Consider the following 17,056-nt stretch of genomic DNA (forward strand, 5'->3'; position numbering starts at 1 on the left):
ATTATTTCAGTGCCCATACACACACACACACACACACACATATATAGATTTTTTTTAATATATTTTGCATATATTTTAAATTATATTTTAAATTTTGTACATTTTTTTTTTCTTTAACTTTCCCTTTTTGTTTTTACCCTTTTGTTCCTACCTTGATTTCATTGTATTATAATGTACACTTTAAATCTAATCAAATTATTTCCAAAGACCACAGAAACAGATAAATAAAAAACATAAATACATAGATAAATGCATGAATAAATAAAAATGCTCGTGAAAGATCTTGTGCTCCGCAGCTTATCTCAATGAAGTTCCTGCCATATTTGTTTTGTTTGAAATTAGGACATAAAAAACACAAACACGTGCACCTGGTGGCGTGTTTAGACCTCCATTTGCAGTTCTAGGTTAGTGACACGACCCTGGATATCCAGATCTGCTGTTATTCACGTGCCGGTCGTCATGTCGGCGCATTGCAGTTCATTTTATTTTCAAATGTCAAATTCATTTTCTGCAAGGGCCACATCAGCATCATGGTCGCCCTCAAAGGGCCACGTGTAATGCTAACAGTATAAATGTAACAAAATATAATGTAAAATAAATGTAACTGCTCCTTAATGTTAAATAACTCTGACTTTATTACTCAATCAAATCCAAAAATGTAACATATGCACCCCCATCTTTCTGGAAACAGCCTTCCATCTGGATCATTTTTGTTTTCCTGGACATTTAGGGAACATTTGAATTTGTTGAAAATAGCATTGATGTGGATTCACTGCCATCTCATCGCAGGTAACAGGGTCAACATGAATAGTGGGAAATTTATGATTCATGCTCGCGTTTGACTTATTTATCTTAAGACCTTTTAAGACGTTCTCGCGGGTCACATAAAATGATGTGACGGGACACATTTGGCCCGCGGGCCTTAAGTTTGACACATGTGCTTTGTATGATATTTATTTTTCAATATTGTTTTTTTTTTTTTTCAAGATGAATCTAGGAGACAGTCGTAGCAGCTCCTTTTATTTTTACCTCTCTCCTCACTTTCTGGACTTATTCGTTTACCCATCTTCTAATTGTCTCTGTATTTATATTTATTCCCATATTTATTCATTGATACTGTAATTGTTACGCTGTTGGGATAAAAGAATTTCCCCTATGGGGATCAATCACGTATATCTTATCTTATGTTTTTTATGATCCTTAATGTGATATATATTGGTTGCCTCCACTTTAATGCCTTTCTTCGTCCTGTCGGCCATCCTATGTTTGCTTGAGGGTGGAATTCACTGTTATGTCCCGATTAGCAATCGATCTTGGTCCGAAGTACAGTCCTGTGACGACTAGACCGGGCTTCCATGCTTTTTGTCCTTTGGTTCTTGTGGGTAAACACCGTTTTGGGTGCAAAGATACGAAACACTATCTCAGCCCGGCGTCTGATAATGGAAGGGAACTGCAAGTGGCCCGTTTGGTGTCGCGCTAACACCAATATTTGTCATGTTAATCGTACGATTGAAAAGTATGTCAAGGGTGACCGAGAAGGAGGTCGTGCTTTTATGTTACAACCAAAGGGAGTGGAAGCGCTGCTCTGTGTGCAAATCGAAAATGTTTATCTCCGTGTTTATCCGGAAAATAGTCGGCTTTGAGATCCCTCCATCGATGGAACGAATAGTGGCGGCAACACGGACCGCCAACAGAGTAGCCTGTATTCTGGAGGGACGTCCCCGGCTCCGATCCAAACAAACACTTAAATTGTCCCCCGGTCGACCTGAAGTGGCGGCGAGACCAGCTGTCGCCCCGATTATTTCCGAGAAAAGGTGTAAACCTCCTCGAGCTTTCGGCGCCCCTGGAGAGCAAAGGGATGTTCGGACGGCTGACGGTAGTCTCACTTTGCGTAGATGATGTTTGAATATGAAGCGAGTCCAAACAAAACGCTTTCCAAGATCCCATGCGGAAAGTGAATTTCCACCAAGTAGAGACGTGATCATTTTGATGGTATTTACAGATATATTAACCTTCGGCGAACATCACTCGACCCTTTACGAACCTCTCGCAAACTCACCGTCCGCTGTGTTACGCTATGCCAGCGTCACTGCCCTGTCCACTTCGGCGAAATGAATTTCATTTGGTGAAAAGCCCTTATAATCGTGGACAACCAGTGTTATTTCATTTATCTTATGAAATGAATTTTTGTTTAATTTTACTATATTTTCTTTTTTTTTTTTTTTTTTTTTTTTCTTGGGCTATTTTATTCGGAAAAAAAAAAAATCAAAAACAGCAAAAAAAACTCTAAAGAATGATTAATCATGAAAACTGAATTACAAAAAAAAATCCACAAAGTAGCAAAGGCGCAAAAGCCAATCCATCAAGTAGGGGTTCGCTGTATTTCTATGCCATTAATTTATTTTTACGTTTTCAGAACTCCGCCCCAAAATGACGCCTTAAATTGCCCAAACATGTGGATGAATGAGGGAGTGGATGGTTGGAGGTCTCAAAACAGACCCCTGTGATTGACCGGACTCGGTGTTCGCTCAACGGCAGCTCGGATATCCCTTGCCCGGATTTCAAATCCTGCAAAAAAAAAACCTCAAAAACGATAAATTGCGTGAACCGAATTACAAAAAAAAATTCTCAAAGTAGCGAGGGTGCAAGAGTCCGCTGTACATCTCCCTGATAAGCGTAAAACGGTGTTGAATTTAAACTCTCTGCTCCGACGAGAAATTTTTAATCTGAGTTCTGGCTCTCCGCAGGCGTCGGAGTTCATCTGCGAGCTCTGCCCGTACGAGATGCGACCGGACGCCAACCGCACCGGCTGCGTTCCCATTCCCATCATCAAGCTGGAGTGGCATTCCCCGTGGGCCGTGGTTCCCGTCTTCATCTCCATGCTGGGCATCATCGCCACGTCCTTCGTCATCGTCACTTTTGTCCGGTACAACGACACCCCCATCGTAAGAGCTTCGGGACGGGAGATGAGCTACGTCCTCCTCACGGGGATCTTCCTGTGTTACGCCATCACCTTCCTGATGATCGCGACGCCGGACGTGGGCGTCTGCTCCTTTCGGAGGATCTTCCTGGGCTTGGGGATGTGCTTCAGCTACGCCGCGCTGCTCACCAAGACCAACAGGATACACCGCATTTTTGAACAAGGGAAAAAGTCCGTGACAGCACCCCGGTAGGGGCAACACTTGTATGCCATTATGCTCACACACACACACACACCTGTGTGAATGTATGTTCAGCACAGCGACACTGAAGGTCACAGTAACCGAATTCTATTGGTGTGTGTGTTCACACACCGGCCTTAACCTCTTCACTTCCACCCTGACTTTAGCGCAAGCCATCATTATTCATTATTAGTTTTCTTTCATACATTATTTATCAGCCGTGAACTCCCTCTCACCTATTGTACCGCGTGCAGCCTGTGTGTTTGGGCCTCTGGCGTGGAGCTTCAGCCAAGTGTCAGATTGAAAAGAAATGAGGATTCTGTCTCTGCCCCGTCCAGATGGCTCGGAATTGATCTACCTCAGGGAACGATCACACAGAATGTGATGTCATTTACGCGCGTCGGCGTACCCAAATTTGTCGAGGGTTAATATATCTGTAAATACCGTCAAAATCAGCACATCTCTGCTATGCGGAATTTTGATTAAAGAGAAATAAAAATATGAAACTGGTGACGTTAAATGAAAAATACCTTGATACATTTTTTTTACATCATGAAAAAAATTAAAATACTGCATAAAAAAAGCTAAAGAATGACAAATCGCGAGAAGCGAATGAGAAAAATAATCCGCAAAGTAGCGAGGGTCCGCTGTATTTCAATGTCAATGATTTTATTGAATGTTTTCAGAACCCAAAGCAAGACGGTCCCGAGTTGGATCCCGTCCTGCCGTCCTAAAAACACACAGGAGGATCGTTGGAGATCCTAAATTGCCCAAACATGTGGATGAATGAGGGAGTAGATAGTTTGATGTCTCCATACGGGCCTCTGATTGACCGGACGCCGGTCCGGGGCGATCTTCGGCGCTCGACCAATGGCAGCTCGGATGCCTCGTGACCCCGAGCGCAGGACGAGCGGCGTAAATAATGACCGAATTTCCCGAACTCTTACCGGATCTCTTTTGTTTCCAGGTTTATATCTCCAGCCTCGCAGCTCGTCATCACCTTCTCGCTCATCTCGGTTCAGCTGCTGGGGGTGTTCGTGTGGTTCGCCGTGGATCCGCCTCATACGGTGGTCGACTACGGGGAGCAGCGGACCCAGGACCCGATGGCGGCCCGCGGAGTACTGAAGTGCGACATCTCGGACCTGTCCCTTATCTGCTCCTTGGGTTACTCCATCCTGCTGATGGTGACGTGCACGGTTTACGCCATCAAGACCCGCGGCGTGCCGGAAACCTTCAACGAAGCCAAGCCCATCGGATTCACCATGTACACCACCTGCATCATCTGGCTGGCGTTCATACCGATCTTCTTCGGCACGTCACAGTCTGCGGAAAGGGTGAGAATCCTCGCATCGAGCTAACCGGGATTCCAAATCCGACAAGTCTTGCCTTTCTGTTTACGAATTCGCATGTCTCATCTCACACTCGGGCCAGAGATGGAAGTGATATGTTCATATGTATGTTTTGAGGAGCGTGCAGTGGTTTGGAGGCTCCGCCTGATCAAGCCTGAAACCCCCTCGAGCCCACTTTTTGGCGTTGTTGAGCTTCGGAATCACGCATTCTTGATTCGCAAATTAGCATACATCGCTATGGCAAAACTCACACTCTTCTCTTCGACTCTTAAACCCCGTTCAAGAAAAACTCTTCATCTGTGCTGAAAGGTTGACATCTGACGCGGCTGCGACGACGCGACTAGCTTTGAGTTCCAAATCTCCTTTGAGGACGCGAGGGATTCCCGTTTGATTGTCTGGATCGGATTCACGGCTGCTAATTTAGTGAACGCTGCATCTCCTTCCGCTTGCAGGGTGGAATTACCGGGATGTAAATTTCGCACAGACTGGGTCGTGGGCGGATCATACCGTTATTTCCGGACTATTGAGCGCACCTGAATAGAAGCCACAACGGCTAAAAATAACGAAATAAATATGTATGTACATATCTTGGCTGCACTTGTCGAGGTTAGCCGCCGGTTATGAGATATTTACACAAAAAGATGTTACAAAGAAACTTTTTTTTTTTCAAACTCTTAATTAGATAAATAGCGGAAGCATCCACAAACATGTTTAATGAGATTAAGATTAATGATAAAAAACACAAGGAAAAGGCCATACATCCATTTCTATTCACGCTTTGTCCTACTTTGTCCTACTACATTTTTGTCTTCCTCCCGCGCGCTAAAATCGTTAAAGTCGTCTTCTTCGGTGTTGGAATTGAACGGCTTCAGAATTTTACGGTTATTTCACTGGTCCAATGTGACGAAGCTGAACGTTTTGTCGGCATGAAGCTCATCAGCCGCAAACTTAATTAAATATGTACCGTTTTTTTTTTTTTTTTTCAAACAGCGGCTGTAACATATCTGGTTAAAAGAATAAAAAAATGCAGGAGCCTACCAGGAAATAGTCACTGATAGCTATCTTTATTTTTTCCTGCGCATTAAAACCAAAAAGCCCTCTGAGACTTCTTGCACAGCCCATTTCTTGCTGCTTCTGTCCATTTTTGTCACAAGAAAACAGCCAATCAGTGACATTATCATTTTCGGACTATTGGGCGCACCTGAATATAAGCCGCACCCACTATATCTGTAACATGAGCTATGTAGACAGAAAGATTTTTTTTTTACTTAATTCAATATTTACCGTAAATGTGTTTTTTCTCTAACAGTGCCTGTAACACATCTGGTTAAAAAAATGAAAAAATGCAGGAGCCTTCCAGGAAATAGTCACCGCTAGCTATCCTCATTTATATCCCGCTAACTAAAACCACTCAAGATGTCTTCTTCAGTGTTGGAATTAAACAGCCGCAGAATTCCTCCGTCACAAACTTCCTTCGCCTCTCTCTCGTTGTCACCTATGTGTAATCGCACCGTTTGCGTGTAATTTCTCCGGTTTGATGTTTTAGCGGCATGAAGCTCGTCAGCTCCATAAATTAGGTGCATCGTTGTTCAAGCCGCTGTGTTTGAAGCCTGGGAAAAAAGTAGCGGCATATAGTCCGGAAATCACGGTCTCACCTGTTGTAAAATCCTGAATGCACAGAGCATTTTCCTCAGATAGCTAAGAGAGATCTGTAGCGTTGATTCTGCGCGGCGAGTTAAGTGGCGTCCTCCTCTGCCTGTGCAGCACCCTTCAGAAATAAGACTGGCAGTGTTTGCCCAATCTTGCCAAAAGAAGAGCAAACCTCAAATTAAATCTTTTTTAGAAGTGAGCAGCGGCCGGGGTTTGGAGTTCTCATTTGGATTTGGTGAACTTAAAATTGCACGAGGAGCATACATGTCCACATGGCCATACCTCTACGGGAGCGCCTAGACAGCCTGCAAAGGAAACGTCTTTCGGTCGCTTGCGTTTGTGATTTTATTTTTTCGGCTCCTAGCTGGTGACCATCAACGCAGATAGAGCGGTAGATCGAGAGCTTCGGTGGGAACACTTCGAGATTCCCTGGAGAAAATGGCATCTCTGCTATTTCCGTATGTATGGATGGATGGGCGATCGTATGACGGAGCTGGGAAAAATCTGCATTTAAGACAAAAGCAATCAGGGGAATTGGATACCTCTGATTTAAGCGCTGATCATACAAAGGTGTCTTTGAGGGAGATCGGCGTACAAATGTATTTATATAGGGTGGAGCACACACCTATACACACACACACACACACAAGGGCTAATCTGATTCATAATACTGTGCAAATAGCGTAGAATTGTGTTTGCCGGAACTATTACGGCGGCACTTTATCGATTCAATTTGCAGATAGCGTGCAACTATTCTGTTCCAACGGTAAAATACCTCACATACTACTTGGGATTCACGGCAGCGTCGGCACATTGATTGCAGAGGTCACGGGCTGAACTTCACAATGCCGAGCATATGTATCTTTGTATACTGTAGATGTGTTTATACAATAGATAAGCGGCGAAGGGGGTTTTCAGCAGGTTGGTAGCAAAGTCCCATCACGAGCTCATCCATCTACAGGAGGTAATCGGTGTGTGACGCCCTCTGCTGACGTTCGTAACGTCCCCGACTCCGGTAAATTTTGCACAAAAGTCTTGTTCCACCATTCCAACATACGCCGTTTTTGCCATGTTTGAACAAATTTCATGCGGGAGCCAGTTGTTTGAGCGGAGCGGAAGAGCACATGGAGGACCGCTTTGTTTACATTCGCCAGTACTTTATTTCATTTGCATTTTTTTGGAAACATTTTGCTTCTGGTAATGGCTCCAAGGCATAAGTCTTTTTTAAAATTTTATTATTTTGACTGTGCAGTTTTTTGATGTCCCAGATTTTACCACTGTGCTAGCATAGGTGACATATGTAGTTTTTCTTTTCTTTTTTTTTATATTAAGGAAATAAAAAGCAAAACTTAAATGACCCACCTGCAGCAAACATCCACACAGCATCCTTTTATTATATATACTGGAGCATGCAGCCAGCTGTCAACCCATATAAAAAATTAAAAAAAAAGTAAATTTCAGCGAACAATATAAGGTATATATTTAAAAAAAAAAAAAAAACGGCCAATTCAATTATTCATTATACCTGCTTACTGTGATTTTTTTTTTTCTTTTTTCCCTGGCCCTTCATGGTAAACGTATTTGCTCACTCTGCCGATGCATGCCGGCCAAATGCACAATGTAAGAATTTTATTCTGCAGGTAAATACATTTCCACGCTGCACATATGACAATAAATGCTTTGAATCTTGAATGTACAGGACGGCAAAAACAAAAATCGGATCGTAGAAACAGAAGTCGAGGACCTCCTGTAATGCGCAGGCCTAACTACGACATCCCAAGCTCTCTGGATACAAAATAGATATGAATATGCGTTCACGTACGACTCCTACAGAGCCACGTTTTCCATCGCCATGAAAAAGCCACCTCCGACTGTCGCCTCCCGCCTCGGAGTGTCAGTCAGGCAATCTTCGCCTCTCGGTCGCGCTGCGTCGCGGCCCATTCTTCTCTCAAGGCGAGTGCCACTTCTGTCGCACAGCACAAAGCCGACATCAAAGTGATCCTGTCTCATCGCACATCAGGGAAATCAGACTACTGCTTAGTGTTTCGGAGTGTGTCCACACATTTTTCTTCTAGAAGCCCAGAACTTTGGGATTCTTTTTTTTTTTTTTTAATTCATTTCAATTATTAATGTCATTTTTTCTTGTAACTACTTTGACACAAATAAGTCCCGGTTTGAATTATAAAGTGTAGAGCTCGCTTGGCGTGACTTTGAAAAGCAAAGAAGTCGAGAAGTGAGCGGGGAAAAAGGAATGACGAAGTTAATCAAGAAAAATGAGAATCAGGACAAGGTTAAATCAAAATCTAAGGAAGAACATTTCAAAGTAATTTATCAGGAGTAAGCCGTTATTAAAAGGACAATCAGGAAAATAAGTCAGATTTTTACATGCACAAGCCAGAAATACATCATTTCCCCCATTTTTAACTATTGATATATTTTTACAATAACAACTGAGACTCCGTCTACCAATGCAGTGCGTTTTTTAAACTATTATTAACAGCAAAAACAATAACAATACTGATAATAGTTTAACAAACACATTGCATTGGTAGATGGTGTTTGGGTTGTTATTGTAAAAAATGTATCAATAAATAAAAATGGGGTTAACCAATGTATTTCTGGCTTTTGCATTAAATCATCCTCCCTGAATAATAATACAAATTAAAATTTAAAAAAATAACACTTATAGCTACTACAACTTCCACTGCTATTACTACTACCACTACTACTAATAATAATAGTAGTAATAATAAAAATCTCACCCCCGAGTCCAGGATAAGCGGTACAGATAAAAAAAAAAAAAATTAAAAAAGCGGTATAGATAAAAAAACAAATACATGAATAGTAATAATCATAATCATCACCTTTATACTTTTAGAGCAGAACAGATAAGATAAATTTTATCGATTCCCATAGGAGAAATATTTTTGTTGCAGTATCATAACAGTTATAGTATCAATAAATAGAGAGACAATTAGAAAATAGCAAAAGACATCCACAAATAAATAGACAGCAGAGAAATCCACAACAGCAACAACATCAAGCATAAAAATGGAAAACAGAACGGAAGACAACAGAATTAAACACAACCAAAACGACAACAGGGATAGGAACATAAACAGTGACAATAGCAATGACTAAAATAAACAAAAATAAGTTGGATGCCAATGGGCTGAGATCAGCAAGGATAAAAACGGACGACAGAGTTATAGCATGACATGTGTAGAGGAGAATTACATGGACTTGAAGGAAAAAAAAAGCAAAATTCTGTTTTTGTGAATCTGCCACCTTGTTATGACCGGTTTGATTTCAAACCTTCGATCTGCTGTGTTTGAATTCTGGTAAACCCGAGGTTGGACTGTCGATCACCGTCCGATAGCGACGTACATCAGACATCCCTTACTCGATACCTAACGCCGGTTCTTCCACGCCGATTGGGGTCGGCTCAGTAAAGCCCCACCTTATTGGACGCTTGATACCCCATCCCAAAGGCCCGACTCAAACGGGGTATAATTTACTTCTTCAAAATGTAGTTAGCATTTCTTCCCCTGTGATGGCGGTGGCTCTAGCAGCTGACTGAGTGGAGATTTTACCTCATGAATATAAAATGAGCATTTCTTCACCTTCATCTCATCAAATATTTACCCGAGAGGGTGTGTTTGTGTGTGTGTTGCTTTATAAGCGAGTCCGTTCGCGTGCATCCGTAATTGTAATTCAATTTTCAGGTGTGTGCGTGCGCGCGCCAGATAGCGACGTGCGCTTGTTTCAAGGCATAATGTGGCGTCATCGCTTGTCTGACGGGCTGAGCAGCGTTTGTGACATGTTTGCTCAGCTAATTAGAATGTCCACCAGCCATGTTGTTATTATATTTTTCCGTTTGTGCGTGTTTGTCTTGGGGACGCTGTCTTCCATTTGGGATTCCAACCGGGATGTTGTTGTGTGGACGTTTGTGTTTAATTGGATTGTGCCAGATTGCGTGGCGGCTCTGCCGGTCAACAAAAAAAGTGGCAGAAAGGGGGCCAACGTGGACCCGGCACAGATCCATGCATGGACCCACGAATGGCGCGCTGTAGCTCAGATCTAAACAGAGGCCACAGGTTTGGCTTATGAGAAATCATGAGTGGGTGATTAAATGCGCAATAGAATGGGCACAGCGCTCTATCGTCTGCATAGAAACACAGACTTTGATCAAATTTACTGCCATATTCAATGTGAGTGAACATCTACCAATGTTTCAGATGTGAAAAAGATTTCTCCACCCCTCTCGGTGAAATAGTTTTTGTCGTAGCTCACCATCAGATGTTGCAACGTGCACTGCAACTCGCTCATGGCTCATTTATCAATGCCGCGTATTTCCTCAAAAGGAGCTGCATCAACCCCGAGTGCCAACTTATACAGATTATTTATTTATTTTATTTATTTATTTTTTTTAATTTTATTTTATCCCTTTAGTTCCAAAACTGAAAGCAGATAATCCTGTGACCCTGTGTTCTTATATGCATCTACCAGTACAGAACGTTCACTAAGCAGCGCCTGCAGGAAAAACCGCGATGACCAAAAAAGGGGAAAAAGGTCAGTTGACCTCATGAAAGAGCAGTTCATGCACACAAACAATGATTTATTCTGAAATCCTTTTGCACAACAAAGTGTCAACAAATTTTTCTTTTCCATAACTTTTAAATGAATTGATTCGAATTTTACCATATTTTATATTATACATTTTATACATATAAATAGATATATTTATATATGTATGGGTTTTTTTGCATTTTAAATGTTTTCTAATATTTATTTGTATTTTTTAAGTAATTTAATCTAGTGCAAACCAAGAATAGTTTGTTTTTAACGGCTGTGTCCATCTGTTTCAATTGAGAAACATCGTATAACGCTAAATCAAGGGTCGGCAACCTTAAATACTGAATTATTTAGACCTACTTACTGCAGAAAAGAAAGCACGTGGAGCAACAAAAGCCATTTGAAATCTAAAAAGAATGATAACACTGCATGTCGTTTTTCCCCTTTTATGCTATAAAAACTGAGGTTTGCTGCGTTTATGAAATCAATGAAGTGCGACACAGAAAAATAAATTCTATTTCTCCACACGACAAAAACTTTTTAACTGTAAGGAAAAAAAAAAAAGACAATCGGTTGAAGGTTGCTCTCAAATGAAATACTCAGCATCTATCTGAGTCATCCTCATATTTAGGAAATAAAAAATTAAATTACCCAACTGCAGCAAACTAAAAAGATGCTGTCTGTGTCTATGTGCACAGTCATCCTTTTATCGCATGTACCGGCGCATTCAGCCAGCTGTCAACCCAAATAAAAAAAAATTCAATTTCACCGAACAATATAAAGTATATATTTACGAAATAACAGCCAATTCAAATATTTATTTTACCTGCTTACTGTGACTTTTTTTTTTTTTTTTTGCTTCTGAACCTCAGCGAGCTCTGCTCTGCACTCGCAGGGCTGTGAAAGCTCGATAAATCGCTTCCCTGTGTGTTTCGCAAGCACAACCCCGCTTTTGACGCATATTTTGCACAAAAAGAAAAATAAACGCAGTTTATTTAATATCACAAAAAAATTAATGTTAATTTTAGTTCATTTTAATTTTTTTATTTTCCAAATCCACAGGAAGCCTCAGGAGAGGTAAGAAAGATCAACCCGGGTTTCCGACTCCGTGCTAAATCATCGATGACTTGACTTGCTAATGCTAACATCTAGAGAAACAGATCTTCTTCTTTTCCTTTGGGCTTCAGGGGTCACCACAGGGAATCATCCTTCTCCATATAACCCCATTCTCTGTATCCTCCTCTGTCACACCAACTACCTTCATATCCTCTCTTACGCCATCCATAGATCTTCTCTTAGGTCTTCCTCGAGACCACCAATTCCAGCATGCTTCCACCAATACTTTGACTTTCCCTCCTCTGTCCATGACCCAACCATCTCAGTCTGGCTTCTCTGAGCTTTTCTCCAAAACATTTACCATGTGCCGTCACTCTGATGGACTCATTCCTGATCTTATCCATCCTGGTCTCTCCTAAAGAGAACCTCAACATCTTCATCTCTGCAACCTCCAGTTCTGCCTCCTGGCTTTTTGCTATTGTCACTGTTTGAAGGCCACACTCTCACCACTGTCTCCTCCACCTTTCCGATCATTCTGGCTGATTGTCTTCTATCTCATGGTACCCCTGACACTTTTCTGCACCCATTCCAACCTGCTTGAATTGGATAATAATAATAAAATGCTTAATAGTAGTAGTAATAATGATAATAATATGTTCCGGTTTAGGAATTATAATCTCCTGCAATGGATTAATAGAGGGGTATCCCATGATGCACCTCTCTTCCCTCCTACTCTTCCCATCCTTTCTTCACCTGTGCCCTGCGATCAATGCTTGAAAATAACATCATGTCTTCTCCAGAGTCCCTGGTCTCTCCCTGGAGCGTGACTTCATCTACTCTTAACATCTCACCAGGCGTCCACCGCGGTTATTTCTTTTAGAACTACAAAGCTATTAGCATGTGACTGTTAGCGCTAACGCTATTAACAGCACTGGATCATTTGTGCCTCCCAGCCCTCACACCTCCCTCTGTCTCTATCACACTCTGTCTGTTTTAATGGAAATTTTTAATGAATAAGTCTGTGTTTGCCGTATTCATTAAAAAAAATTAGCCTCTACCCCCTCAGTTCCAAGCGATCGTCCTTGGAACCAAACACTCCTGGTTTGATTCCCGGCTCCTCCTAGTGTGTCGAAGTGTTGCTGAGCGTGAAACGGTACCCCGAACTGCTCCCCTGGCGCCAACTGGTTCACCCATGATGGGTTGAATGCAGAGAAGGAACTAATAATCTGTGGAAGAGATGGACAGATGTATTGTGTCTGAGCAGCAGATCTCCATACTTTGGCCCGTGTGCCAACATTCCGGCTTCCCTAGCTGGACTTCAACGTGCACGGCCGTTGCATTTTTCTGGAAGTACACGCACCTCGCTGTTTGCTCGCGACACCTGCCGTAATGTGATGTGAGACGGATCCGGAGGCAGGCCGGCAGCCTTTTCAGCCACAGACAAAAACACCTGTGCGGTGTTGATGGCGGCTGTGGATTCACGAGATTCACACCGTGTGATAAAACCGCCAAAGAAATCCATCGGTTGCGTTGAAAACATAATCTGCATCGGTCATACCTCCCATTCTACCATGGTAACGTGGCTGCTTTTCTTCTAGTGCCACACCTCCCTCTCTCCTCGCTTCACTTCTGCCCTCCCCTCGTCTTCTGCCATGACACCCGTCTTCCCTGGTTCTTCCCCGCAGCTCGTGTCCGCGCCTTCTCAACAAAGCCCTGAGACGCGATGGGCTTGTGAAAGGGAGCAGTGAAAAGATGGACAAGAAAAAAAAAAGAAGAAGAGAAAGAGACAAGAATCAAAAGGGAAAGTTGCAGCATGAGCTGAGGACATGCAGCGAGACTCTGGGCCAGGGAATAGGAAACCGAGCGATGAATAAAGAAAGAGAGAGAGAGAGGGAGAGGGGTTGTTAACCATCACAGACCAGGGTAGTATTGTTTTGAAATAGGTCACGCTACCATGCAGAGGTTGCAGGCCTCAAACCGCTTTTGCTGCACCCTGCAGAAATTGGAAAGGTTGTGCTTGTATATGTGTGTGTGTGTGTGTGTGTGTGTGTGTGCATGCGCGCGCGCATGGACAGTGTGAGTTTTCCCTCTGCCTCTCGCCACATGTCAGAGGGCTCAAAACTCCAGGTCACTCTTCCCCGCGCCTGCCATCCTTCAGCTTGCACCTCATTATTCCTGGCCTGAAACCACTGGAGTTTCTGTTCCTCCGACCACAAAGTTAAAAACACTTCAAACTCCTGGATAAGACAATAATAATTAATGCAATTTATTCATCAGTGGTATCCGGACAGCAACAGCCACTTTCGCGCTGTAGGAACCTTTTGAAGTTCCTAGATTTTCAAGGTGTTTTTTTTTTTGGTGCTTTCGGACAGCAGAGGAATCAGGGACAGTGGATCCTTCCAGCTCCTCCTCAAAGGTGGCGTCTTCTTACGGTTCCGTCTGAGCTATTTGACGACTGTGCTTGGCGATTGGTGGAAATCCCAAGCCGCGCTCATTGCCCGTTTTGAAAAGTAACGTAATAATATGGTGAGAAGCTCGGCCATCTGGGACATGTATGCTCCTCACACAATTTTAAATTCACCGAACCCGAATGAGACCTCCAAACCTTGGCCGCCGCTCACTTCTAAAAAGGTTTAATTTTAAGTTTGCTTTCCTTCTGGCATGATAGGGAAAACACTTCCAGTCTTATTCTTGAAGGGTGCTGCACAGGCAGAAGAGGACGCCACTTAAATCGGCGCCTTCCACCGCCTAGAATCTACTCTACAGATCTCTCCTAGCTATCTGAAGAAAATGTTCTGCACATTCAGGATGTTACAACAGGTGTGACCATAATTTCTGGACTATAAGCCACTAATGTTTTCCCACGCTTCAAACACAGCGGCTTAAACGGCGATGCGGCTAATTTATGGAGCTAACGAGCTTCATGCCGCTAAAACGTCGGACCAGAGAAATTACACGCAGACGGTGCGATTGCACATAGATGGACAACGAAAGAGAGACGAGGGAATTCTGAGGCTTTTTATTTACGACACTTAAAAAGAGGACATTAGTGGTTTTAGTGCGCAGGACAAAAATGTAGGTAGCAAGTGGTGACTAATTCCTGGTAGGCTCCTGCATTTTTAATTTTTTTAACCAGACGTATTCCAGGCACTGTCAGGAAAAAAGACATTTACGGTAAATATTTAATTAAGTAAAAAAAAAAAACCTGTCTGTGTACATGTTACAAAATTGTTGCCATATATTTTTATGATTTTTGTTTTAATTTTCAAATATAGTGGGTGCGGCTTATATTCAGGTGCGCCTAATAGTCCGAAAATGATTTTAAATCAAATAAACAAAGTGATTGGCTGTTTTCTTGCAACAAAAATGGACAGAAACAACGAGATATGTGCCTTTCAAGAAATCTCAGAGGGCTTTCCAGGGTTTTAGGAGGAACACCGACACTTTGGCCACTCTAAGTACGGAGTTAGCTAACGGCAGTGCAGGGAGAAGATCAAAATACTTTAACCCATTTGATAGTCCATGCAGAAGAGGATTTTTTTTTGGCAGCCTTGCTCTCCACGCGTCTTCCTCGTCTTGGTTTTTGGGTTTGGTGCTAAAGGTCACCCTTCCCTGATCCGTCACTTTGGGAAAGCAAAACTAAAAGGTTCCCTTGAAGGAGGAGGAGGAGGAGGAGGAGGCTACTTTGCAGAATCCAGTGCTTAGAATTTCTCTGTGCAAAAGCTGCAAGAGAAACCAAATATATTTCCTTGTTCTTGTTATTCACATTGGAACATCAGATTCCGATCCATATTGGATGCTTGTTGGTTAGCACGTTAAAACATAAATAAATAGGAATTGATTAAATAAAAAGTGCCTGATTTTCAAGTTGTACGGAGGATCATGTCAGCCCTGGTTGAGACTGGGACCGGTTAAATGTTCGCAATGTCCAAACTTACCTGGAAAGTGTGTTTCAGTCTCTTCCACCAGCCCATTATCTCTTAAAAAGAAGAACCGAAAACAACCCGGAGCGGGCTTTGCCATTTCCATCAACCTTTTCTAATGCGACGCTTTCAAAATGTCAAAAAAAAAAAAAAAAAAAAACAGAGTGACTGGAACTCGTCTGCTGAGGGAAAAAAAATCCACTTTCCTTCCCATCTCGTGTCTCTCAGTCCATCAAAACCTGGATTTTCTTCTCGTTATTTTTCCCCTCCTTTTCATTTCTCTCGATGCGCCATTTTTCCAGCCTTCGAACCTCTAACGGTCGGCGTGCCGTCCGGCGCCTCCAGCCGGGAGCCGAGTCGCAAAACCCTCCAGCTGTGTTGATGTTTGACGCCGGCTGTGCGTCTTTTCAAAACCTGGTTCATCTGCGGTTTACAGACCCGGAGTTGCGGTGGATCTTTCGGTCAGATCTTCACTAATACGCGACGCAGATGGTCGATTGATGGGCCGAAGCGCTGTTGCTATGTCCGTGTCTCAGCAGGCGAACTTCAGAAGGGTGAACTGTCAGCATGTAAGGGAAGGGTGGGTGTTTTTCCACGCTCGCTGTCCTAGTTTCACATGAGATAAGGCGAATCGAGGTAAACTGCAGGAGTCACAACACGGCAAAATGGGTTCCATGGAAGGGAGGGCTGTTTGCGAGGAATTTTAATTTAATTGATTATACTTTATCAATTGCTTTCGGGAAATTCATTCACTGCATTTAGCCCAACATGGATGAACCATGAGCAGTTGGCATGTAGTCTATCAGCCTCAGGGGAGCAGTGAAGGGTTTGGTGTCTTGCTCAACAGGACTTCAACACACTAGGAGGAGCCGGGTATCAAACCGGGAATGTTCGGTTCCAAGGACGATCGCTCCGCCCCTGCGTCACGCTGCCCCTTTTACACATATTCATTAAAATTATCTATTAAAACCGCTTCAATGTGGGTGGCCTTCAGCCTCCACCCAGAGCGAGAGACAGATAGAGAGCAGGAATGTAGTTTGATGGTTTGGAGGCACAAATGATCTTGTGCTGTTAATACCGGTAGCGCTAACAGTCACATGCTAATAGTTTTTTCGTCCTAAAAGAAATAATCACAGTGGACGCCTGGCGAGATGTTTAGATCAAGCCACGCTCCAGGGAGAGCCCAGGGACTTTGGAGAAGATGTGAGTTCTACTCCAAATCTTCTTTTCTTGGCAACTGGACTTGAATTTCTTCACTTCATCCCAGCGGCTTCTTCATTTCTAACAACCAGTGGGGAGTTTCCGAGTACATCTGCTAGTATTTTGGGCGGGTTTAAGTTAT

At 42.9% G+C, this 17,056-nt stretch overlaps 1 protein-coding gene across 3 annotated transcripts in view; it reads left to right on the forward strand.

The window, feature by feature from the left end:
• The window catches only part of grm8a (glutamate receptor, metabotropic 8a), a 333,220-nt gene that overhangs the window by 288,773 nt on the left and 27,391 nt on the right, over nt 1-17,056 (forward strand). For all 3 annotated transcript variants that reach the window (XM_086147148.1, XM_086147146.1, XM_086147147.1), the window contains exons 10-11: nt 2,748-3,169; nt 4,129-4,495. In XM_086147148.1, the coding sequence (XP_086003274.1) occupies nt 2,748-3,169; nt 4,129-4,495 (789 nt within the window). The remainder of the gene's footprint in view (nt 1-2,747; nt 3,170-4,128; nt 4,496-17,056) is intronic.

This window comes from Fistularia commersonii, chromosome 5 (genome assembly GCF_037954325.1).
Source record: "Fistularia commersonii isolate RoL2024-O1a breed Wild chromosome 5, RoL_Fcom_v1.0, whole genome shotgun sequence".
NCBI classification, from domain to species: Eukaryota; Metazoa; Chordata; class Actinopteri; order Syngnathiformes; family Fistulariidae; genus Fistularia; species Fistularia commersonii.